A 21,367-nucleotide genomic window follows, 5' to 3' on the forward strand; every position below is an offset into this window, starting at 1 on the left:
ACCAGCAGAACTGGATGCAAGGCTGCAGAATACGGCCCAGGATGAGGCCTAATCCTCCAATCTTCAGTATTGCTGTATGTTTAGTCAAATGTAGTAGCGCGTTGGGTATGAAATGCTGGCTGGCGGGATGATGGCGGTCAGTAGACCGACAGCGGCATCTCTACAGACAGAATCCCAACAGAGGTTGGTGAGTGCTCTAAGCCTCCTCGTAACTTACCCTAACGCTCCCTTTGAGGTGCCTCCCACTCCCCTTTCCCCCCTCACAGCCTAACCCTAACCCCCCCTGGTGATGCCTAACCCTAACCCACCCATCCTGGCACCCTAATCCTAACTGTCCATCCGTTCGTCTCACACACGCACACACACACACACACACACACACACACACACACACACATCCCTGGTGTAGTACTTACCGAGACCGCTGCGGATACGTTTATTATTCCATCTCTGTGGATTCCAGTGTCGTCATTTTGTGTTCTTCCGGGATTCCGCTATCGGGCTTTTGTTGTGTGTCGGGAATCTGGTGCCGGTAGATAGTGCACCGGACTCCCGACATCCAGGATACTAACCATATCCCGTAGTAGCTAATACTATCAACGGGTTGGGTATGTGTGACAGTCTGTCACAATACCGACACCAGCAGTTAGATGCAGAGCCGGGCATAGGCAAACTAGGCTATTGCCTAGGGCATTTGATATGCCTAGGGGCATCAGCAGCTTCTGCTGATTAAAATGATATGCGGCATGCCTATATTCTGTGTGTAGCATTTCATATGCAGATACAGCCACAGTCTCACACAGTATATAGGCATGCTGCATATCATTTTAATCAGTAGAAGGTGCTTGTGCATTCTAGCCACATAGCAATGCAAATAAGATGCATTTTCATTAAAAAAATGTGCCAGACTTTAGCATTGAGGCAAGATTTATGAGGACACATCTGTATCCAAGCAGAGGCAGAGGTCACAGTGTTAGTGGCAGTGTGAGTGCTGTGTGCATATGAGTGGGTTGGTTGTGCAGTAGTGTTCGGAATATGTGTAATGAGCATTATGTGTGTCATGCAAAAATGCATTAATAAAGTGCAACATATGTGTAAGGGGCACTATGTGTGTCATTATGTGTATAAGGGCATTAATAATGTGTGGCATATGTGTAACAGGGTACTACTGTACGTGTCATTATGTGTATAGGGGCACTAATGTACAGCAAATGTGTAGGGGGCACTATGTATGTAATTATGTGTATAAGGGCATTAATAATGTGCAGCATATGTGGGATGTAATGTGAATTATGGACACTATCGCATGATCAAATGTGAATAAAGTTGCAGTACTGTGTGGCGTAATTGGAATTGGGGTTACTATTGTGTGGCCATGCCCCTTGCCAGCAAAAACACACCCCTTTTTGGGCTGTGCGCCAAATGTGCGAACTGTTCCTATTTAAAATATAGGGGGTACAAACACCAAAATAAGGACTGCTATGGATGAGGGGCGATGGTGCTTGGAAAGAGGTGCAAGGTCAGAGGCGGAACCAGTGGTGGTGCTAGGGGGCACCAGTCAAAATCTTGCCTAGGGCATCATATGGGCTAGGGCCGGCTCTGGGGTTAGATGGCCGACGGGGGGGGGGGGCGAGTGCAACAAATACCTCCGCTTGCTACAGGTTCTGTTCCCACTCTATGGGTGTCATGGACACCCACAAGTGGGAATAGTCCCTGTTGGTCGGCATGCCAGTAACCTAAAGTGGTGGAAAATATTGTCCTAAGACATATCAAGGGAAATAGGTACTGGGATGTCGCTAGGGACATCAGTAAAAATAAGATTTTACTCACCGGTAAATCTATTTCTCGTAGTCCGTAGTGGATGCTGGGAACTCCGTAAGGGCCATGGGGAATAGCGGCTCCGCAGGAGACTGGGCACAACTAAAAGAAAGCTTTTAGACTACCTGGTGTGCACTGGCTCCTCCCACTATGACCCTCCTCCAAGCCTCAGTTAGGATACTGTGCCCGGAAGAGCTGACACAATAAGGAAGGATTTTGAATCCCGGGTAAGACTCATACCAGCCACACCAATCACACCGTATAACTTGTGATACTATACCCAGTTAACAGTATGAAATATAACTGAGCCTCTCAACAGATGGCTCAACAATAACCCTTAGTTAGGCAATAACTACATACAAGTATTGCAGACAATCCGCACTTGGGATGGGCGCCCAGCATCCACTACGGACTACGAGAAATAGATTTACCGGTGAGTAAAATCTTATTTTCTCTGACGTCCTAGTGGATGCTGGGAACTCCGTAAGGACCATGGGGATTATACCAAAGCTCCCAAACGGGCGGGAGAGTGCGGATGACTCTGCAGCACCGAATGAGAGAACTCAAGGTCCTCCTCAGCCAGGGTATCAAATTTGTAGAATTTTGCAAACGTGTTTGCCCCTGACCAAGTTGCAGCTCGGCAAAGTTGTAAAGCCGAGACCCCTCGGGCAGCCGCCCAAGATGAGCCCACTTTCCTCGTGGAATGGGCTTTTACTGATTTAGGATGCGGCAATCCAGCCGCAGAATGCTCCAGCTGAATTGTGCTACAAATTCAGCGAGCAATAGTCTGCTTAGAAGCAGGAGCACCTATTTTGTTGGGTGCCTACAGGATAAAAAGCGAGTCAGTTTTCCTGACTCCAGCCGTCCTGGAAATATAAATTTTTAAGGCCCTGACTACGTCCAGTAACTTGGAATCTTCCAAGTCCCTAGTAGCCGCAGGCACTACAATAGGTTGGTTCAAGTGAAAAGCTGATACCACCTTAGGGAGAAACTGGGGACGAGTCCTCAATTCTGCCCTATCCATATGGAAAATCAGATAAGGGCTTTTACATGACAGAGCCGCCAATTCTGTTTTTTTTGTGTAAACTGTTTTTTATTAATTAAAGCAGCAGACAAAACATTACAGCAATACTTTTCCAAAAAAGAAGGGGCGGAACAAAAAACATCGCATATCAGCACACTACACATAGAGCGCCCAAAGTATGAAAATAATTTGTCTGCTTCGCTTACAACATCCAAACTTATAAATAAGGAACATTTTAACAAAACAGCATAGAAAAATGGGAAAGAGGAGAAAAAGAGAGAAGAGAAGAAAGAAGAAAGAAAAGAGGGGGAAATTTAGAACAGGTAGAGTCAGGGGTGAGTGTCTGCGCAGTAAGGACGGGTTGTTTGCGGGACGGGGGGGGGTTCTCCCTCGATTAAGGGTCTGAGACGTATTAGAAAGATGTCATAATCGGAATATGAATTTGAATATAAGTATGAATATAAATATGAGGGGGGTTATGTCACCATGTAGGATCGATACAAAGGTGCGTCCTTAAAATCGTACCAGGGAAACCAGATAGCTGTAAAGTTAACGGTTTTCCCAGATGAGAAGGAGACAAGGTCTTCCATATCTAAAAAGTAATCGATCTTTGTGAACCATAATTTAATCGAGGGTGGTGAGATGGATCTCCAAAGAATCGGAACAACCGCTTTTGCTGCGTTGCTAAGATGTCTCAACAGGGAGTGTTTGTAGGAGTGTGTTTGTGCAGAGGTGTGATTGAGGAGCCAAAAACCCGGGTCTTTCGGGATCTCATCTCCCACTATCTGTTCGGAACACTTGAATACCTCTGCCCAGAATGGAGTTATAAGAGGGCAGTCCCACCAAATGTGTATAAAACTCCCTGGGGCATTTTTACATCTCCAACACAGATTCGAGAGAGAGGGAAACATTTTATTGAGAACAAGAGGAGTCCTATACCACCTATATATAAGTTTATAGAGGGTCTCTAATGTCGATAGGCATAGAGAACTCGCCTGGGCGTTGTTGAATACGGAATCCCAGTTAATCTGCGTGGGTAGCCCTGCCAGTTCTCTCTCCCAGGAAGCCATGAAGGTAGGAGGTTGCGGGAAAAAGTTTTCCATGATAAGCGCATAGATTTGCGAGATAGTATGTGTGGGAGAACTAGGAGAAGTGCATAGTCTTTCAAACCCAGTGAGATCCCTAGTTATGTCAGGGAGGTTCTTAGAAGATGATATGAAATGATGAACCTGCCGAAACCTCCAAAACTCAGCACTATGAAGGTTCCAAGAAGACTGAACATCTGAAAAGGAGCGCACCCTACCCGAGCTCACCAGCTGACCGACTCTAAAAATCCCGGCTTCCGCCCATGGAGCAAAAGCTGTCCCGTGAAGACCTGGAGCAAATTCGGAGTTACGGAGAAGGGAGGTTAGGGGGGACCATTTGGAGGATATATGGTTCTGGGATCTCAGCGTGGCCCATAATTTAAGCATGGGGGAGACCGTGGGGTGTGTAACCTTCGGAAGGGTAGGAAGCCAAGGTGCTATTTCAATATAATGTGGAAGACAGCCCTCCTCTAGCAGGACCCATTGTTTTCGGTCTTTAGCACGCGTCCATTCCAGAATCCTATTCAAATGTACTGCGTGGTAGTAGTTAGAAATATGTGGGAGTTGTTGCCCCCCTTGATGTTTTCTCCTAAATAAAATGTCGTGTTTAAACCTGGGTGTCTTACGACCCCAAACAAACGCGCGAATAAGATTCTGGACGTCTCGGAGCCAAAGTAGGGGGATGTGTATCGGAAGGGTCTGGAGAAAGAATAGTATCCTAGGGAGGGCGTTCATTTTGACAACGTTAATCCTGCCGAACCAAGACAGTCTTAGTTTCTTCCATTTCTGGAAGTCTAGGCGCAGCCTGGCCAGTAAGGGGTTAAAATTTAGGGAGAATAATTTAGATAAATCGTTGGTCAGTATTTTAATTTGTGGTCGTGCCAGGTAAAGGGGAAGGCATGTTTCAGACCCTCTACTATATCAGGAGGAGTAGTTAAATTCATGGCAATAGATTTGGAATAATTTATTTTGAAGTTAGAGAGGGCTCCAAACTTCTCAAATTCTACCATCAAGTTCGGCAAAGAAGTGACCGGTTTTGAGATTATAGCAAGTAAGTCATCGGCGTATAAAGCCAGTTTGTATTCAGTCCCCTTCACCAGCAAGCCCGAGATATTCGGGTTAGCCCTAATGCTTCGAGCTAATGTTTCCATGCAAAGAACAAAGAGCAATGGAGATAGTGGGCAGCCCTGTCGCGTGCCATTGGAAATAGGAAAGGAATCGGAAAGGGAGCCATTAATCCTAATTTTGGCAGACGGGGAAGTATAAAGAGATAGGCTTCTGTGAAGACAGGCGCTACCGAGCCCAAGATGCTTCAGTATACCAGTATACCAGCCAGAAAGTCCCAGTCCACTCTGTCAAATGCTTTTTCAGCATCGGTCGACAATATGACTGATGGGGATGACAGCTGGCCTGCATAGTGAATCATGTTGAGCACTTTAGAGGTGTTATCTCTAGCCTCTCGGCCTAAAACAAATCCTGCTTGATCTCCATGTATCAGACCAGGTAATAATAGTTTAAGGCGGTTTGCAATCAGTTTGGCAAAAAGTTTTATGTCTATATTTAATAGTGAAATTGGCCGATAACTGGAGCAAAGACTAGGGTCTTTACCCTCCTTGGGTAGAACTGCAATATGGGCTTCGAGAGATTGTGGGGAGAAAGGCGATTGTTCTGATATAGTATTAAAGGCTCTCGTGAGTAGAGGGACTAATTTCTCTTTGAAAGCTTTATAATAAGCAATGGTATAGCCATCAGGGCCGGGACTCTTGCCGTTGGGAGAGGATTCAATAACTTTATGAACCTCCTCAGTAGAAAAAGGGGCATCTAGATCCTCCACTTCTTTTATGGATAGCGTGGGGAAGTCTAAGGTCCGTAAATAGTCAGCTATGGCTGTTTGATGGGTCAACTTGTCAGGTCTTCCGGTCGGACCAGAAAGGTTATACAGAGTGGAATAATATGCCCTAAAGGCCCTAGCGATGTGAGGCGTCTCATGTTGGGACTGTCCGTGATTATTTTTAATTGTGTGAATAAAAGTAAGAGCACGTTGCTCTCTAAGGGCTTTGGCTAGTAATTTCCCAGGTTTGTTGCCCCATTGGTAGTATCTGCTACGGCACTTCCGATAAGAAAACTTGACTCTATCAGAGAGTAACTTATTTAGATCTGCCCTAGCAGCTTCGAGATCAGCATAATGCTGTGGGGTTTGGGATTTCTTGTGTAAAAGCTCGAGAGATTGTATTTTAGACAATAAATCACCTCGAAGTTTCTCCCTCTGCTTTTTGCGGAAGGATCCCACCTGGACACAAACCCCCCTAATGACACATTTGTGTGCTTCCCAAACGGAGACTTTAGAAATGTCATCTAAGTCATTGGTACAGATATAAGAATCTAAAGCTTCGTCGATTCGAGACCGACAGTCTGCGTCCTGCAAAAAAGTGTCGTTAAAACGCCAGGACCATTGGCGATGTGTATTATGAGGTAAGCGTAAAGTGAGGTTAACTGGGGCATGATCTGACCACACAATCTGTCCTATAGAGGCATCAGAAAGGAGGTGCAAGTGCCGGTGGCCCAGAAACAAGTAATCAATTCTAGAATATGTCTGATGTGGGTGTGAGAAAAAGGAGTAATCTATCTCAGTAGGATGTGTCAGTCTCCATGTATCGATCAGCTGGTGGTCGAGCAGGGCGCGCCTCATTCCCCTATGCTCCCCCTCCGGCCTGCAGGAGATCTTTTTAGAATTGTCCTGGCTGGGATCTAGGGTCCAATTTAGGTCACCTCCCATCACCACTACCCCCTCCAGGAGAGGTTCCGCAATATCTAGAACTGAGGACAAAAAGGAAGGTTGTTTAGCGTTGGGAGCGTATATGTTCAAGAAATAAAACCGCTGACCGTGTATGTCGCATTTCACCAGCAACCCCCTACCCTCAGCTATTCTATGGGAGGAAACATTAAGGACAGGCAGGTGGCGAGCCAGTAATATAGCCACGCCCAATGTCTTACCAGCAGAATTATTAGACAGGAAAACATGAGGATAATAGTGACATTTTAGGGACGGCACGTGTCCCATCTTGAAATGTGTTTCCTGAATAAAAGCAACGTCAACTTTCTCATCCCTAAGCCATTTAAGAAGTTTAGACCTTTTCTCAGGAACATTTAACCCTTTGACGTTAAGGGTAGTTACATGTAGATCATTCACCCCCATTGTCAGGCGGGCCTAAGTGCTTCACAATAGTCTTCCCTACGTCAGACACTGGGGGAGGGGAAGGAAGAGCAGCAAGGGAAGGAAATAGAAAAAAAAGAGAAAGTAGAGAAAAGAAGAAAAAAAGATGCAGCGTGGAAAACCACGCCGTAAAGTACTTTGATATTAAACAGAAATGATAATACTACAAAAAGGACTGCTGCAAAAAGGACAGGAGCGGAATCCTGCCGACTCCCAGTCCAAAGAAACAGGGGATGCAGCATAGTGGGGGTCCTACGGGGGGGCCCAGGACAGCGACCATCCACAAGATAGAATCTAAACAAGTATATGGTATTACCGAGGTGTGCACAAAGGCACAGATGAAACAAAAAATAAAAATATGAAATCTTATATAAAAGTGTACATATAATCTTTAAGCTATCAGACCTGGTTTCATGTAGGCTGATCAATTGTGTATATGAGTATCGTCACCCACACAATAAATACAGCATGAGAGAAAAAGGACAAAAAAAAAAAAAAGGAAATTCCTAAATAACATATCGATGATACCTCATCCCTTATCTATGAAACCATAACAACTGTAAACTTTTATAAAGTTACAAGAACCGATCTCACGTGTGAGCAACACATAGCACAATTTAAGAGAAAGAACTCAGTGCATAACATGGGTAGCAAGAAAATTCACGTCCGCTCTGGACGAGACGTCTCATTCAGGGGGGTTCTGAAGAACGTGAACCATGAGTGGTTCCCCGCGTCCGCGGGGAACGTACTTGCTGCCACGCGTCGTCTGGAGGGAGCACAACAGGTAGGACCGGTAGGTGGTGAAAGGCGTCCCAATCTGGTAGCGGTACCGGAGGAATTCCCAAGATCGTGAAGAAGGCCTGTAAGTCCGAAGGTCTGGAGAGACTTGCGACTTTGCCACCATGAGAGACCTGGAGGGAGAAAGGGAAGCCCCATCTATATTTCAGCTCGAGTTTCCTGAGAGAGTCTGTAAGAGGCTTCAAGGCTCGACGTTGTTGTAAGGTCGACCAGGCAAGGTCAGGAAATATCTGGATCTTGTCCCCTTGAAAGTCAATGCTATCCAGCTGACGGGCCGACCTCATTATTTCCTCTTTTTGGACATAATAATGGAGCCTGCAAATCACGTCTCGTGGTCTGTCAGATGGTAAGCCGCGGGGACGGAGGGCTCGGTGAGCTCTATCAAATATGATGTCCTTGTCCGGATCCAGGTCAATAAGTTTTCCAAATATCGTAGTTAAGGCCGCTGTCAGGTCAGCCTGTTGAACGCTCTCAGGTAGGCCCCTGACTCTAATATTATTTCGCCGGCCGCGATTATCCATATCCTCAATACGTGATTTTAGAAATGAGATATCGTCCCGTTGATGAGATAGCACCTCCCGAAATTTAGTCAGAGATTCCACATTAGACGATTCGTGGCGTTCCAGGACATCGACACGGGTCGCAACTTGGGACATATCTTGTCGGAGCGCTGTCACTTCCTGAGTGATGGTGGAAAGCAAGCGAGTCTCCAAGGCTGAGAAATCATGCTTCGTGGGGAGTGTCTTTACATGAGACAATATCTCGCTTATCTCCGCAGACAGAGAGAGGGCCTGTGGAGGCAACGGAGTCTCAGGAGATGTCATGTCGGCCACCGGGCTGTGTAGATTCGGAGAGGTCGTGACAGTAGAGGAAGTTGCGGGGATTGAGGTTGGAGTAGTTAAGAACTGACGCAGGTCCGACGAATGTCGGTTCGCAGGGGATGGGATCGCGTCCGGCTTGGTCTTTGCCTTTTTTTTCTTTATCCCTCTCACCATGAGATCGGTCTTCAAATAAAGCAGTATATAGTTACACTTTCATTGGTCTTGGCCTTTTTTTCCTTTTTCTTCATCCCTCTCACCATGAGACCGGTCTTCAAATTAGTTAGTGCAGCATTACACTTTCACAGAACCTCGGCAATTATAAGAACATGCGGACCGTCGCCGTGCAAGAGCCCCCACGTGGTCTTAGGGCAGCATCAGGCAGGCAGACGCATAGTTATGAGACTAAACTACTGATCTGGGTGTGGATCTTGAACGCCGTGCGCCAGAGAGTATACGGCGCAACACCACTCCCCAGGCTCCGTGACCCACTTGTTATGAACAGCAACAGCAACAGTATTAATTCTGTTATGGCTCTGGTAACAGCAGGGAGCCAACTGGTCTGGGTGGGCATTGCACTGGGGCTGGGAACAGTGTGTGGGTAGCAGAGAGGTTACTATCATGCCACCAATATAAACTGCAGTGCAGTACACAGCCCCTTGATCGCCCCTCTCTCCCCGCTGGAGCCCCACTAACCAGAAATCCAAGGTGTGTGCTCACTTCCTGAGCCCAGCGGGGGAGAGACAGCAGGGAGCAGCTGATCAGTGGAGACGGCCGCCGGGCGTCTCTCAGCTCCGTCCCGCTCCGCGATGTCTGGGGCTCACAGGCAGCGGTGAAGGTAGGCAGCGGGTAGCGGGGAATGTCTCCCGGCCGCGGCAGGCGGCAATGTAGTAGTCTGGGGTCCTGGAGGAGTTCGCGGCTCGATCCGGACGATGCTGGAGCTGCCGCCGGGCTGGGGGAGAAATTGAGGCCCCGGCTTTTGGTATCCCCGTAGGCCGCAATCCGCAGGAGCGGTTAAAACCACTCCCCGACTCCGCGGCACAAACGGGGGCACAGCAGGGGGGAGCAGGAGGAACAGGGGAGCTGTTGAAGGCACAAAGGAGCCCGGAGAGCAGGTATATAAAAAGAGAGTAGCCCCGGGTCTCAGGAGCTCACTCCGTATGCGACTGCTTCCATCAGCAGCCAGACCACGCCCAGAGCCGCCAATTCTGACACACGCCTGGCCGAAGCCACGGCCAATAACATGACCACTTTCCACGTGAGATATTTCAAATCCACAGTTTTAAGTGGCTCAAACCAATGTGATTTTAGGAAACTCAACACCACGTTGAGATCCCAAGGTGCCACAGGAGGCACAAAAGGGGGCTGAACATGTAGCACTCCCTTTACAAATGTCTGAACTCCAGGCAGTGAAGCCAGTTCTTTCTGGAAGAAAATCGACAGAGCCGAAATCTGGACCTTAATGGAACCCAAGTTTAGGACCATAGTCACTCCTGACTGTAGGAAGTGCAGAAAACGACCCAGCTGAAATTCCTCTGTTGGGGCCTTCCTGGCCTCACACCACGCAACATATTTTCGCCAAATACGGTGATAATGGTTTGCGATTACTTCTTTCCTGGCTTTTATCAGCGTAGGAATGACTTCCTCCGGAATGCCCTTTTCCTTTAGGATCCGGAATTCAACCGCCATGCCGTCAAACGCAGCCGCGGTAAGTCTTGGAACAGACAGGGCCCCTGCTGTAGCAGATCCTGTCTGAGTGGTAGAGGCCATGGGTCCTCAGATATCATTTCTTGAAGTTCTGGGTACCAAGCTCTTCTTGGCCCATCCTGAACCACGAGTATCGTTCTTACTCCTTGTTTTCTTATTATTCTCAGTACCTTTGGTATGAGAGGCAGAGGAGGGAATACATAAACCGACTGGTACACCCACGGTGTCACTAGAGCGTCCACAGCTATCGCCTGAGGGTCCCTTGACCTGGCGCAATATCTAGTATTTTGTTTAGGCGGGACGCCATCATGTCCACCTGTGGCCTTTCCCAACGGTTTACCAACAGTTGGAAGACTTCTGGATGAAGTCCCCACTCTCCCGGGTGTAGGTCGTGTCTGCTGAGGAAGTCTGCTTCCCAGTTGTCCACTCCCGGAATGAACACTGCTGACAGTGCTAAGACGTGATTTTCCGCCCATCGGAGAATCCTTGTGGCTTCTGCCATCGCCATCCTGCTTCTTGTGCCGCCCTGTCGGTTTACATGGGCGACCGCCGTGATGTTGTCTGATCGGATCAGTACCGGCTGGTTTTGAAGCAGAGGCCTTGCCAGACTTAGGGCATTGTAAATGGCCCTCAGTTCCAGAACATTTATGTGTAGGGACGACTCCTGACTTGACCAAAGTCCTTGGAAATTTCTTCCCTGTGTGACTGCCCCCCAGCCTCGAAGTCTGGCATCCGTGGTTACCAGGACCCAGTCCTGTATGCCGAATCTGCGGCCCTCTTGAAGATGAGCACTCTGCAGCCACCACAGTAGAGATACCCTGGTCCTTGGAGACAGGGTTATCAGCCGATGCATCTGAAGATGCGATCCCGACCACTTGTCCAAGAGGTCCCACTGAAAGGTTCTTGCATGGAACCTGCCGAATGGAATTCTGTTTCGTAAGAAGCTATAATTTCTCACAGGACTCGTGTGCAGTGATGCACCGATACCTGTTTTGGTTTCAGGAGATCTCTGACTAGAGATGACAGCTCCTTGGCTTTCTCCTGCGGGAGAAATACTTTTTTCTGTTCTGTGTCCAGAACCATCCCCAGGAACAGTAGGCGTGTGGTAGGAACCAGCTGTGACTTTGGAATGTATAGAATCCATCCGTGCTGTTGTAGCACTTCCCGAGATAGTGCTACTCCGACCAACAACTGCTCCTTGGACCTCGCCTTTATAAGGAGATCGTCCAAGTACGGGATAATTAAAACTCCCTTTCTTCGAAGGAGTATCATCATTTCTGCCATTACCTTGGTAAAGACCCTCGGTGCCGTGGACAGTCCAAACGGCAGTGTTTGGAATTGGTAATGGCAATCCTGTACCACAAATCTGAGGTACTCCTGGTGAGGATGGTAAATGGGGACATGTAGGTAAGCATCCTTGATGTCCAGGGATACCATGTAATCCCCCTCCTCCAGGCTTGCAATAACCGCCCTGAGCGATTCCATCTTGAACTTGAATTTTTTTATGTATGTGTTCAAGGATTTCAAATTTAACATGGGTCTCACCGAACCGTCCGGTTTCGGTACCACAAACAGTGTGGAATAGTAACCCCGTCCTTGTTGAAGTAGGGGCACCTTGACTATCACCTGCTGGGAATACAGCTTGTGAATTGCCTCTAGCACAGGCTCCCTGCCTGAGGGAGTTGTCGGCAAGGCAGATTTGAGGAAACGGCGGGGGGGAGACGCCTCGAATTCCAGCTTGTACCCCTGAGATACTACTTGAAGGATCCAGGGATCCACCTGTGAGCGAGCCCACTGATCGCTGAAATTTTTGAGGCGGCCCCCCACCGTAACTGGCTACGCCTGTGGAGCCCACGCGTCATGCGGTGGACTCAGAGGAAGCGGGGGAAGAATTTTGATTCTGGGAACTGGCTGACTGGTGCAGCTTTTTCCCTCTTCCCTCGTCTCTGTGCAGAAAAGAAGCGCCTTTGACCCGCTTGCTTTTCTGAAGCCGAAAGGACTGTACCTGATAATACAGTGCTTTCTTAGGCTGTGAGGAAACCTGAGGTAAAAAATTTTCTTCCCAGCTGTTGCTGTGGATACGAGGTCCCAGAGACCATCCCCAAACAATTCCTCACCCTTATAAGGCTCTATGTGCCTTTTAAAGTCAGCATCACCTGTCCAGTGTCGGGTCTCTAATACCCTCCTGACAGAATGGACATTGCATTAATTCTGGATGCCAGCCGGCAAAATATCCCTCTGTGCATCCCTCATATATAAGACGACGTCTTTAATATGTTCGCAAAATAGTATCCCTGTTTGACAGGGTCACAGACCACGCTGCAGCAGCACTATCTGCAGGTCTCAGTCTAGTACCTGAGTGTGTAAATACAGACTTCAGGATAGCCTCCTGCTTTTTATCAGCAGGTACCTTCAAAGTGGCCGTATCCTAAGACGGCAGTGTCACCTTTTTTGACAAACGTGTGAGCGCCTTATCCACCCTAGGGGATATCTCCCAGCGTAACTTATCCTCTGGCGGGAAAGGGTACGCCATCAGTAACTTTTTAGAAATTACCAGTTTCTTATCGGGGGAACCCACGCTTTTTCACACTTCATTCACTCATTTGATGGGGGAACAAAACACTGCCTGCTTTTTCTCCCCACACATAAAACCCTTTTTTTAGTGGTACTTGGGTTAATGTCAGAAATGTGTAACACATTTTTTATTGCCGGGATCATGTAACGGATGTTCCTAGTGGATTGTGTATATGTCTCAACCTCGTCGACACTGGAGTCAGACTCCGTGTCGACATCTGTGTCTGCCATCTGAGGGAGCGGGCGTTTTTGAGCCCCTGAAGGCCTTTGAGACGCCTGGGCAGGCGCGGCTGAGATGCCGGCTGTCCCACAGCTGTTACGTCATCCAGCCTTTTATGTAAGGAGTTGACACTGTCGGTTTATACCTTCCACCTATCCATCCACTCTGGTGTCGGCCCCACAGGGGGCGACATCACATTTATCGGCATCTGCTCTGCCACCACATAAGCCTCCTCATCAAACGTGTCGACACAGCCGTACCGACACACCGCACACACACAGGGAATGCTCTGACTGAGGACAGGACCCCACACAGCCCTTTGGGGATACAGAGAGAGAGTATGCCAGCACACACCAGAGCGCTATATAATTTAGGGATTAACACTATATTGAGTGAATTTTTCCCAATAGCTGCTTGTATATACAATATTGCGCCTAAATTTAGTGCCCCCCCCCCTCTCTTTTTAACCCTTTGAGCCTGCAAACTAAAGGGGAGAGCCTGGGGAGCTGTCTTCCAGCTGCACTGTGAAGAGAAAATGGCGCCAGTGTGCTGAGGGAGATAGCTCCGCCCCTTTTTCGCTGACTTTTCTCCCGCTTTTTTATGGATTCTGGCAGGGGTATTTATCACACATATAGCCTCTGGGGCTATATATTGTGATATATTTGCCAGCCAAGGTGTTTTTGTTGCTGCTCAGGGCGCCCCCCCCCCAGCGCCCTGTACCCTCAGTGACCGGAGTGTGAAGTGTGTATGAGGAGCAATGGCGCACAGCTGCAGTGCTGTGCGCTACCTTGGTGAAGACTGATGTCTTCTGCCGCCGATTTTCCGGACCTCTTCTTGCTTCTGGCTCTGTAAGGGGGACGGCGGCGCGGCTCCGGGAACGAACACCAAGGCCAGTTCCATGCGGTCGATCCCTCTGGAGCTAATGGTGTCCAGTAGCCTAAGAAGCCCAAGCTAGCTGCAAGCAGGTAGGTTCGCTTCTTCTCCCCTTAGTCCCTCGATGCAGTGAGCCTGTTGCCAGCAGGTCTCACTGTAAAATAAAAAAACTAAAATAAACTTTCTTTCTAGGAGCTCAGGAGAGCCCCTAGTGTGCATCCAGCTCGGCCGGGCACAGAAATCTAACTGAGGCTTGAAGGAGGGTCATAGTGGGAGGAGCCAGTGCACACCAGGTAGTCTAAAAGCTTTCTTTTAGTTGTGCCCAGTCTCCTGCGGAGCCGCTATTCCCCATGGTCCTTACGGAGTTCCCAGCATCCACTAGGACGTCAGGGAAAAGAGAAATAAAGAAAGAGAATAGTGACTGGTGTCACATCAGGGAAGAATAACTCTGGTATTGTGACTGGACAGCTCATTGAGATCCAGCCAATCAGAGTTCAGCAGCAATTAGCACTGTGAAATCAATCATAATGAACAGGTTGTACTTCCCCCTGATTTTTCTGGCTGGTGTGGAGAGGTAGGGTGACTGCAGTGTCTTATGAAAACCTGGGGTGAAGTACCCTCGGCTATGAGGTGGCATCTGAGACCATATGATAAGCCATTACTGAAGAATATGGGGCTATGTAGTAGCATGTGGCGCTATGTACAGAAATATGAACATAATACTATGTGGTGGCATATGAGGCTGTATCATAGCATGAAAGGCTACATGGAGGCATATGAGGGGAGTATAATCCACACAATTAGAGCCACAGTAAATAACTACATATTTGCAGTTGCAGTTCGGTTTTCCAGAAATCCGAATCCACCCAAAGTTTGTGGATCCGAACCAAATCCCTAAGAAGATCCGATTCAAGCCGAGTCCCGGTTTATTTTTCTTCCTATGGTTCGGAATTCGGATTTTAAATAGGAATGTTGAGTTTTGCATTGCAAAAAATACATGATTTTAGCTTTTTTTATCGATTTTTACCAATGATAATATTTTATAGATTTTAAACCGAATCAAAATCCGAATCCGAACCAACACACTTGAAGGTGGTTTTGTCAAAACCAAACACGATTGAATTAGATCCAAAACTGAAACAGGGGGTCCTTCACATATTACCAAGAAGTATATATTTTTACCTATTCCTGCGTACATCAGCTCTGCATCCATCCCATACTTTATGGCTGTACCATGCACTGTGTTATGCACCAAGTGCACTGTTTTCATGTAATGCTAACTTAACTAATGTTGTTTAATTACAAGAATCACACAGTAACAAATACAATATTGCTTTGTCTAGACAGGCTTACATCCTGTTACTAGTGTACATTACATCCTGTTATTAGTGCACACTACATCCTGTTACTAGTGTACATTACATCCTGTTACTAGTGTACACTACATCCTGTTACTAGTGTACATTACATCCTGTTACTAGTGTACACTACATCCTGTTACTAGTGTACACTACATCCTGTTACTAGTGTACATTACATCCTGTTACTAGTGCACACTACATCCTGTTACTAGTGTACATTACATCCTGTTACTAGTGCACACTACATCCTGTTACTAGTGTACTTTACATCCTGTTACTAGTGTACACTACATCCTGTTACTAGTGTACATTACATCCTGTTATTAGTGCACACTACATCCTGTTACTAGTGTACATAACATCCTGTTACTAGTGTACATTACATCCTGTTACTAGTGCACACTACATCCTGTTACTAGTGTACATTACATCCTGTTACTAGTGCATACTACATCCTGTTACTAGTGTACATTACATCCTGTTACTAGTGCACACTACATCCTGTTACTAGTGTACTTTACATCCTGTTACTAGTGCATACTACATCCTGTTACTAGTGTACATTCCATCCTGTTACTAGTGTACACTAAATCCTGTTACTAGTGTACACTACATCCTGTTACTAGTGTACATTAAACTCACACCCACAGCTACTAAAAAAGATTAATTGAATTATGTTTTAAAGTCATAGAGAACAAGAGACCCAGCCATCTATGCCTGCAGATCGCACACCCTGGTACAGTAGCTGGACCAGACAGATAATCGCAGGGAGTGGTGCCCCCAAGAGGTTTAGGCCTCCAATCAATTGCCATCCTTGCCTCCCCAAACATGGCCTGTCTTTCTGTAACCTAATGGGTCCTGTCAAGAACAATTACTGCCTACACAGACCTTGACTGGTGTCTCTGTCTGGTTCTTCCTGCTGACAACTTGTTTCCACGTATCGCCTATGTTTTATGCACATTGGGCCTAATTCAGAGTTGATCGCAGCAGCAAATTTGTTAGCAGTTGGGCAAAACCATGGGGGTAATTCCAAGTTGAACGCAGCAGGAAATTTTTTAGCAGTTGGGCAAAACCATGTGCACTGCAGGGGAGGCAGATTTAACATGTGCAGAGAGAGTTAGATTTGGGTGTGGTGTGTTCAATCTGCAATCTAATTTGCAGTGTAAAAATAAAGCAGCCAGTATTTACCCTGCACAGAAACAATATAACCAACCCAAATCTAACTCTCTCTGCACATGTTATATCTGCCTCCCTGCAGTGCACATGGTTTTGCCCAATTGCTAACAAACTTGCTGCTGCGATCAACTCAGAATTACCCCCCCATGTGCACTGCAGGGGGGGCAGATATAACATGTGCAGAGAGAGTTAGATTTGGGTGGGGTGTGTTCAAACTGAAATCTAAATTGCAGTGTAAAAATAAAACAGCCAGTATTTACCCTGCACAGAAATAAAATAACCCACCCAAATCTAACTCTCTCTGCAAATGTTATATCTGCACACCTGCAGTGCACATGGGCCCTCATTCAGAGTTGTTCGCTCGCTAGCTGCTTTTAGCAGCATTGCACACGCTAAGCCGCCGCCTACTGGGAGTGAATCTTAGCATAGCAGAATTGCGAACGCAAGATTAGCAGAATTGCGAATAGAAAATTCTTAGCAGTTTCTGAGTAGCTCGAGACTTACTCTGCCACTGCGATCAGTTCAGTCAGTTTCGTTCCTGGTTTGACGTCACAGACACACCCAGCGTTCACCCAGACACTCCCCCGTTTCTTCAGACACTCCCGCGTTTTTCCCAGAAACGCAAGCGTTTTTTCGCACACACCCATAAAACGGCCAGTTTCCGCCCAGAAACACCCACTTCCTGTCAATCACACTCCGATCACCAGAACGAAGAAATTTCTTCATAAAGCCGTGAGTAAAATACCAAACTTCTTAGCAAATTTACTTGGCGCAGGCGCGGTTCGAACATTGCGCATGCGCATTAGCGACTAATCGCTCCGCTGCGAGAAAAAAATAACGAGCGAACAACTCGGAATGAGGGCCATGGTTTTGCCCAACTGCTAACAAATTTGCTGCTGTGATCAACTATCTGAATTACCACCATTGCGCCTCGTTTCCCTGTATCTCCTATGGTTTTAGTGCATTGTGCTATGCACGCCTAGCTTGGATCCTCAGTTAGAAGGACCTCTTTCCAAGATAGTGCGTTTGCAAAGCTACAAGCAATGAATATGTTACACATGACTGGATCAAAGGCAAGCAACCACCATGATCCACCATCAGTATGTTGGTATGACCTCAGATTCCTGCAAGCTGTCTCCAGGATCTAATCCTCTGTGTAATATTCCAGTTCTAGATACCTGGCTGCATTGCTCACTGTTCTACGTCTTATGCCACTATTACGTGGGGCGTGCAATAAGTTTCCAGATCTGCAGGTCATTGGAACAATAGACACAATCTGTTTGGTTGTGAACTGTAATCTCTGACTAAAGGTCTTTTGAAATGTTAGGGTACAGAACCGTATATAAGCAGCATTACGGTTGAAGAAGGCAGTATGTTCACTTCCTTCACAAACTCGTTATGGAGCTCAACAGAGGCCACTGGAGAGTCTTCTATGACTACAAGAGTGGTCTGCATCACCAGGAGAGTTTTGACCGACTGCGAGCTGCTTTTGGGGAGGAAACACCATCCCAAGCCACTGTGTTTGACTGGTTTGCAGAATTTTGGTGCAGGAGATAGATGAGGAATGCTGTGGCCGACCTGTATCCATCATCACGGAGGACAACGTTGCTACCGTGTCAGCCATAATTGAGATGGCTGTCAGGATTATCGTTGTCCAGTTAGAGAAGGAGACTGATCTGCTTGATATTCCACGAAAAGCTTGGCATAAGCAAGGTTTCTGCCCCATCAGCTGTCTTGAGAAGCAGAAGGAGGCCCGGGTGACTTAGTGCAGAAACATGCTGGCCAGCTTTAATTATAGTCACTCAAACTGTTTTTGGGAGACCATCAGTGGCGATGAATCCTGGATCTACAGCTTCGACCCAGAGACCAAACAATAGTTGGCCCAGTGGATTCCAGTTGGAGGTGCTCCGCCACAGAAGTTCTGCCGTGAGCACAGCATGGCCAAGCAGATGGTGGCTGTTTATGTGGCCAAGACTGGCCATGTACCTTACCACCCGTGCAGCAGCACATTGTCAGTGGGGACTGGTACGCCAACCAATACCTGCCACAAGTGCTGGAAGCCAATTATAGGCGCCATCCAAGAACTTGCTCTTGTGGTGCCTTTCTCCATCACGACAATGCACCTGCCCACATATCCAGGAAAGTTGTGGATTTTCTGGCACATGAATGCATCCAGGAGCTTGGTCATCCACCGTACAGTCCATACTTGGCCCCCTTCTACATCTTTGTGTTCCCACAAATGAAGCACAAAATGTGTGGGATTTGTTTTGAGTCAATGGAAGCTGCAGTGGAGACCTTCATCCAGCATGTAGAAGACATACCTGCTTCGGACTGGTCCAGCTGCTTCACCAAGTGGTTTGAGCGTATGTAACTTTGCCCAGAGTCCTGGCGAATACTTTTAAAATATGTAATAGTCACTTACAGATATACCTCATATTGGAATTCACCTTTGTCTGTATAAACACAGTTCTTATTTTAATGGAATGACCCTCCAAAGGTCACACATAGAACATGGTTACTACAGCATGGTGATGGATACATACTAGTCTAATAACATACAGCTAGGTAATGTCCTATATGTGACCACATTCAGTACTTACCTTTTAATCATCGCCCGTGTGTACCAAATACAGGGGAAGGAGTCTTTCAGCATGCTCCTATAGTTCCTATTCAGATCTCTACCAGACAAGGAGCAGCGGTAGTTCCCAACAATCACGCCATCGGGGTTGAGCATGGGAATCACTTTAAAAATAAACGTATCCCTTAGTAGCTGAGCATCAGGGGAGTCACTGAGGAGGAAGTCCAGGAAGCCTTTCATCATCCATGATCCATTGGTTTCTCCCGGGTGCACTCTTGCAGTCACCACCACAACCTTCTTACTGACTGTTGATGCAGGGTTTATGGAGGGGGAAGTGACCGTCAGCAAGTAGACAGTGTTACCTGCCAAACTCCTGCACAGGGCCCGGAGCTTGCAGTACTGGGAGCATGAAGGGTCATGAGTCCATCTCTGGAGGTCCCTGTGCAGGTCAGAGTATGTGTATGGATAACAGTGAGCGAAGTAGCAGGTGTCATTGTCGTGCGGGAACTCAAAGGTCCATGTCAGACAATACAGAGTGCCGCCTTCCTGAGATCTGGAGCTCCGATAATACTTAATGTCTTTCCCTTCCCTTTTCCATCCTTCTCCCCTGAGTGAGGCATCATGCTCAGAGTACATCAGAGGCTTCATACCCGTGTTGTAGAGGCTGTTGCTCTTCATCAGGTTTGTGATAGTGAAACGGTACGGGACCAACTTTTTTGTGTTCTTCACCTGGAAGTAGAACCACTGAGTATGCTTGCTGGTGTAAAGATCAGTGCGTAGGGTCAGCTCATATTCATACATCCCCCTGGATAGAGAATACAAGCGACAGTTCAGGTAGCACACAGTATAGTGACAATACTGACAGTAAAGTGACAATAGCGACAGTATAGTGACAGTAGTGATAGTATAGTGACAATAATGACAGTATAGTGACAACAACAGCATTATAGTGACAATAGCGACAGTATAGGAACAATACCGACAGTAAAGTGACAATACAGACAGTATGGTTACAATAATGGCATTATAGTGACAATAGCGACAGTATAGTGACAATACCAACAGTATGCATTTAATAAGACATCATAGTTTATATCAACCGGCATCTATACTTATTGTCCGAGCAACTCCATCTTTTACTAGAGTAAGCAGGGCTGTCATCGGGTGGGGGGCTACTGGGACTGAAGTCCTGGGCCGAACAGAGAGGGGGAGACTAACCTAGAGAGCTGCACAAGGCTGCACAACAGTGGAACGATGCACAGGGAGGACTTCTTAAAAACAAGCCTTCCCTTTAATTTGGCGTTGGAACCCCTTATCAGATCTATTCTGTTACATAGGGAATACAAAGGCATTGCCGTGGGTGCTCGGGAATTGAGGGTGATGGCATTCGCTGATGACCTTCTCCTTTTTTTGTCCGACCCCCACCTTTCGATCCCCCAGTTGATCACCACAATTGACCGTTTCTCTTCTTTCGCGGGATTTTCTGTTAACTATGGGAAGTCGGAGGCGTTGGCCATGTTTGGACGGGCGAGAACAGGGTGGGGGGACACCTTTCCCTTTAAATGGGCGACTACTTATATAACTTTTCTTGGTGTTGCGTTCCCCTCAAATCCTTGTCATTTGTATCGATACAATATTACCCCGGTTTTGTGCAAGATTAAGACTGAGCTTGGTCTTTGGCAAACCCTTCCTCTGAACTTGCTAGGACGCTGCAACCTGTTCAAGATGGCTAGCTTCCCGAAACTTCTTTATATCTTACAAATGACGCCTTTATTATTATTATCTAGCTCAGACCTATCCTCACTGAATACTTCAATTACCAATTTCATCTGGTCGGGAAAACGACCCCGGATTAGTATGAAAAAATTGTCCCAAACAGTACTTAGAGGTGGAGTTAACCTGCCCAACATCAAACAATATAACCTTGCCTGTCTCCTTCGCATTGCTTTGGACTGGCTCTGAGATAACAATTAGTATACAGACTCCACTCTAGACCCACAATTCTGGGCTCCTCTATCTCTCAGTTACATACTGCATGCCAGACCTTCCAAATTGCCCTTAAGTATCACTAATAATTTATTACTATTTCCCATTATACAAGCGTGGAGAATGGCAAGGAAG

The 21,367-nt window shown here is 47.0% G+C and overlaps 1 protein-coding gene across 4 annotated transcripts in view; it reads right to left on the minus strand.

Moving 5' to 3' along the window:
* Positions 1 to 21,367, minus strand: part of AGBL2 (AGBL carboxypeptidase 2) — a 226,613-nt gene that overhangs the window by 86,249 nt on the left and 118,997 nt on the right. For all 4 annotated transcript variants that reach the window (XM_063944554.1, XM_063944555.1, XM_063944553.1 and 1 more), the window contains one exon: positions 19,269 to 20,051. In XM_063944554.1, the coding sequence (XP_063800624.1) occupies positions 19,269 to 20,051 (783 nt within the window). The remainder of the gene's footprint in view (positions 1 to 19,268; positions 20,052 to 21,367) is intronic.

This window comes from Pseudophryne corroboree, chromosome 11 (genome assembly GCF_028390025.1).
Source record: "Pseudophryne corroboree isolate aPseCor3 chromosome 11, aPseCor3.hap2, whole genome shotgun sequence".
NCBI lineage: Eukaryota > Metazoa > Chordata > Amphibia > Anura > Myobatrachidae > Pseudophryne > Pseudophryne corroboree.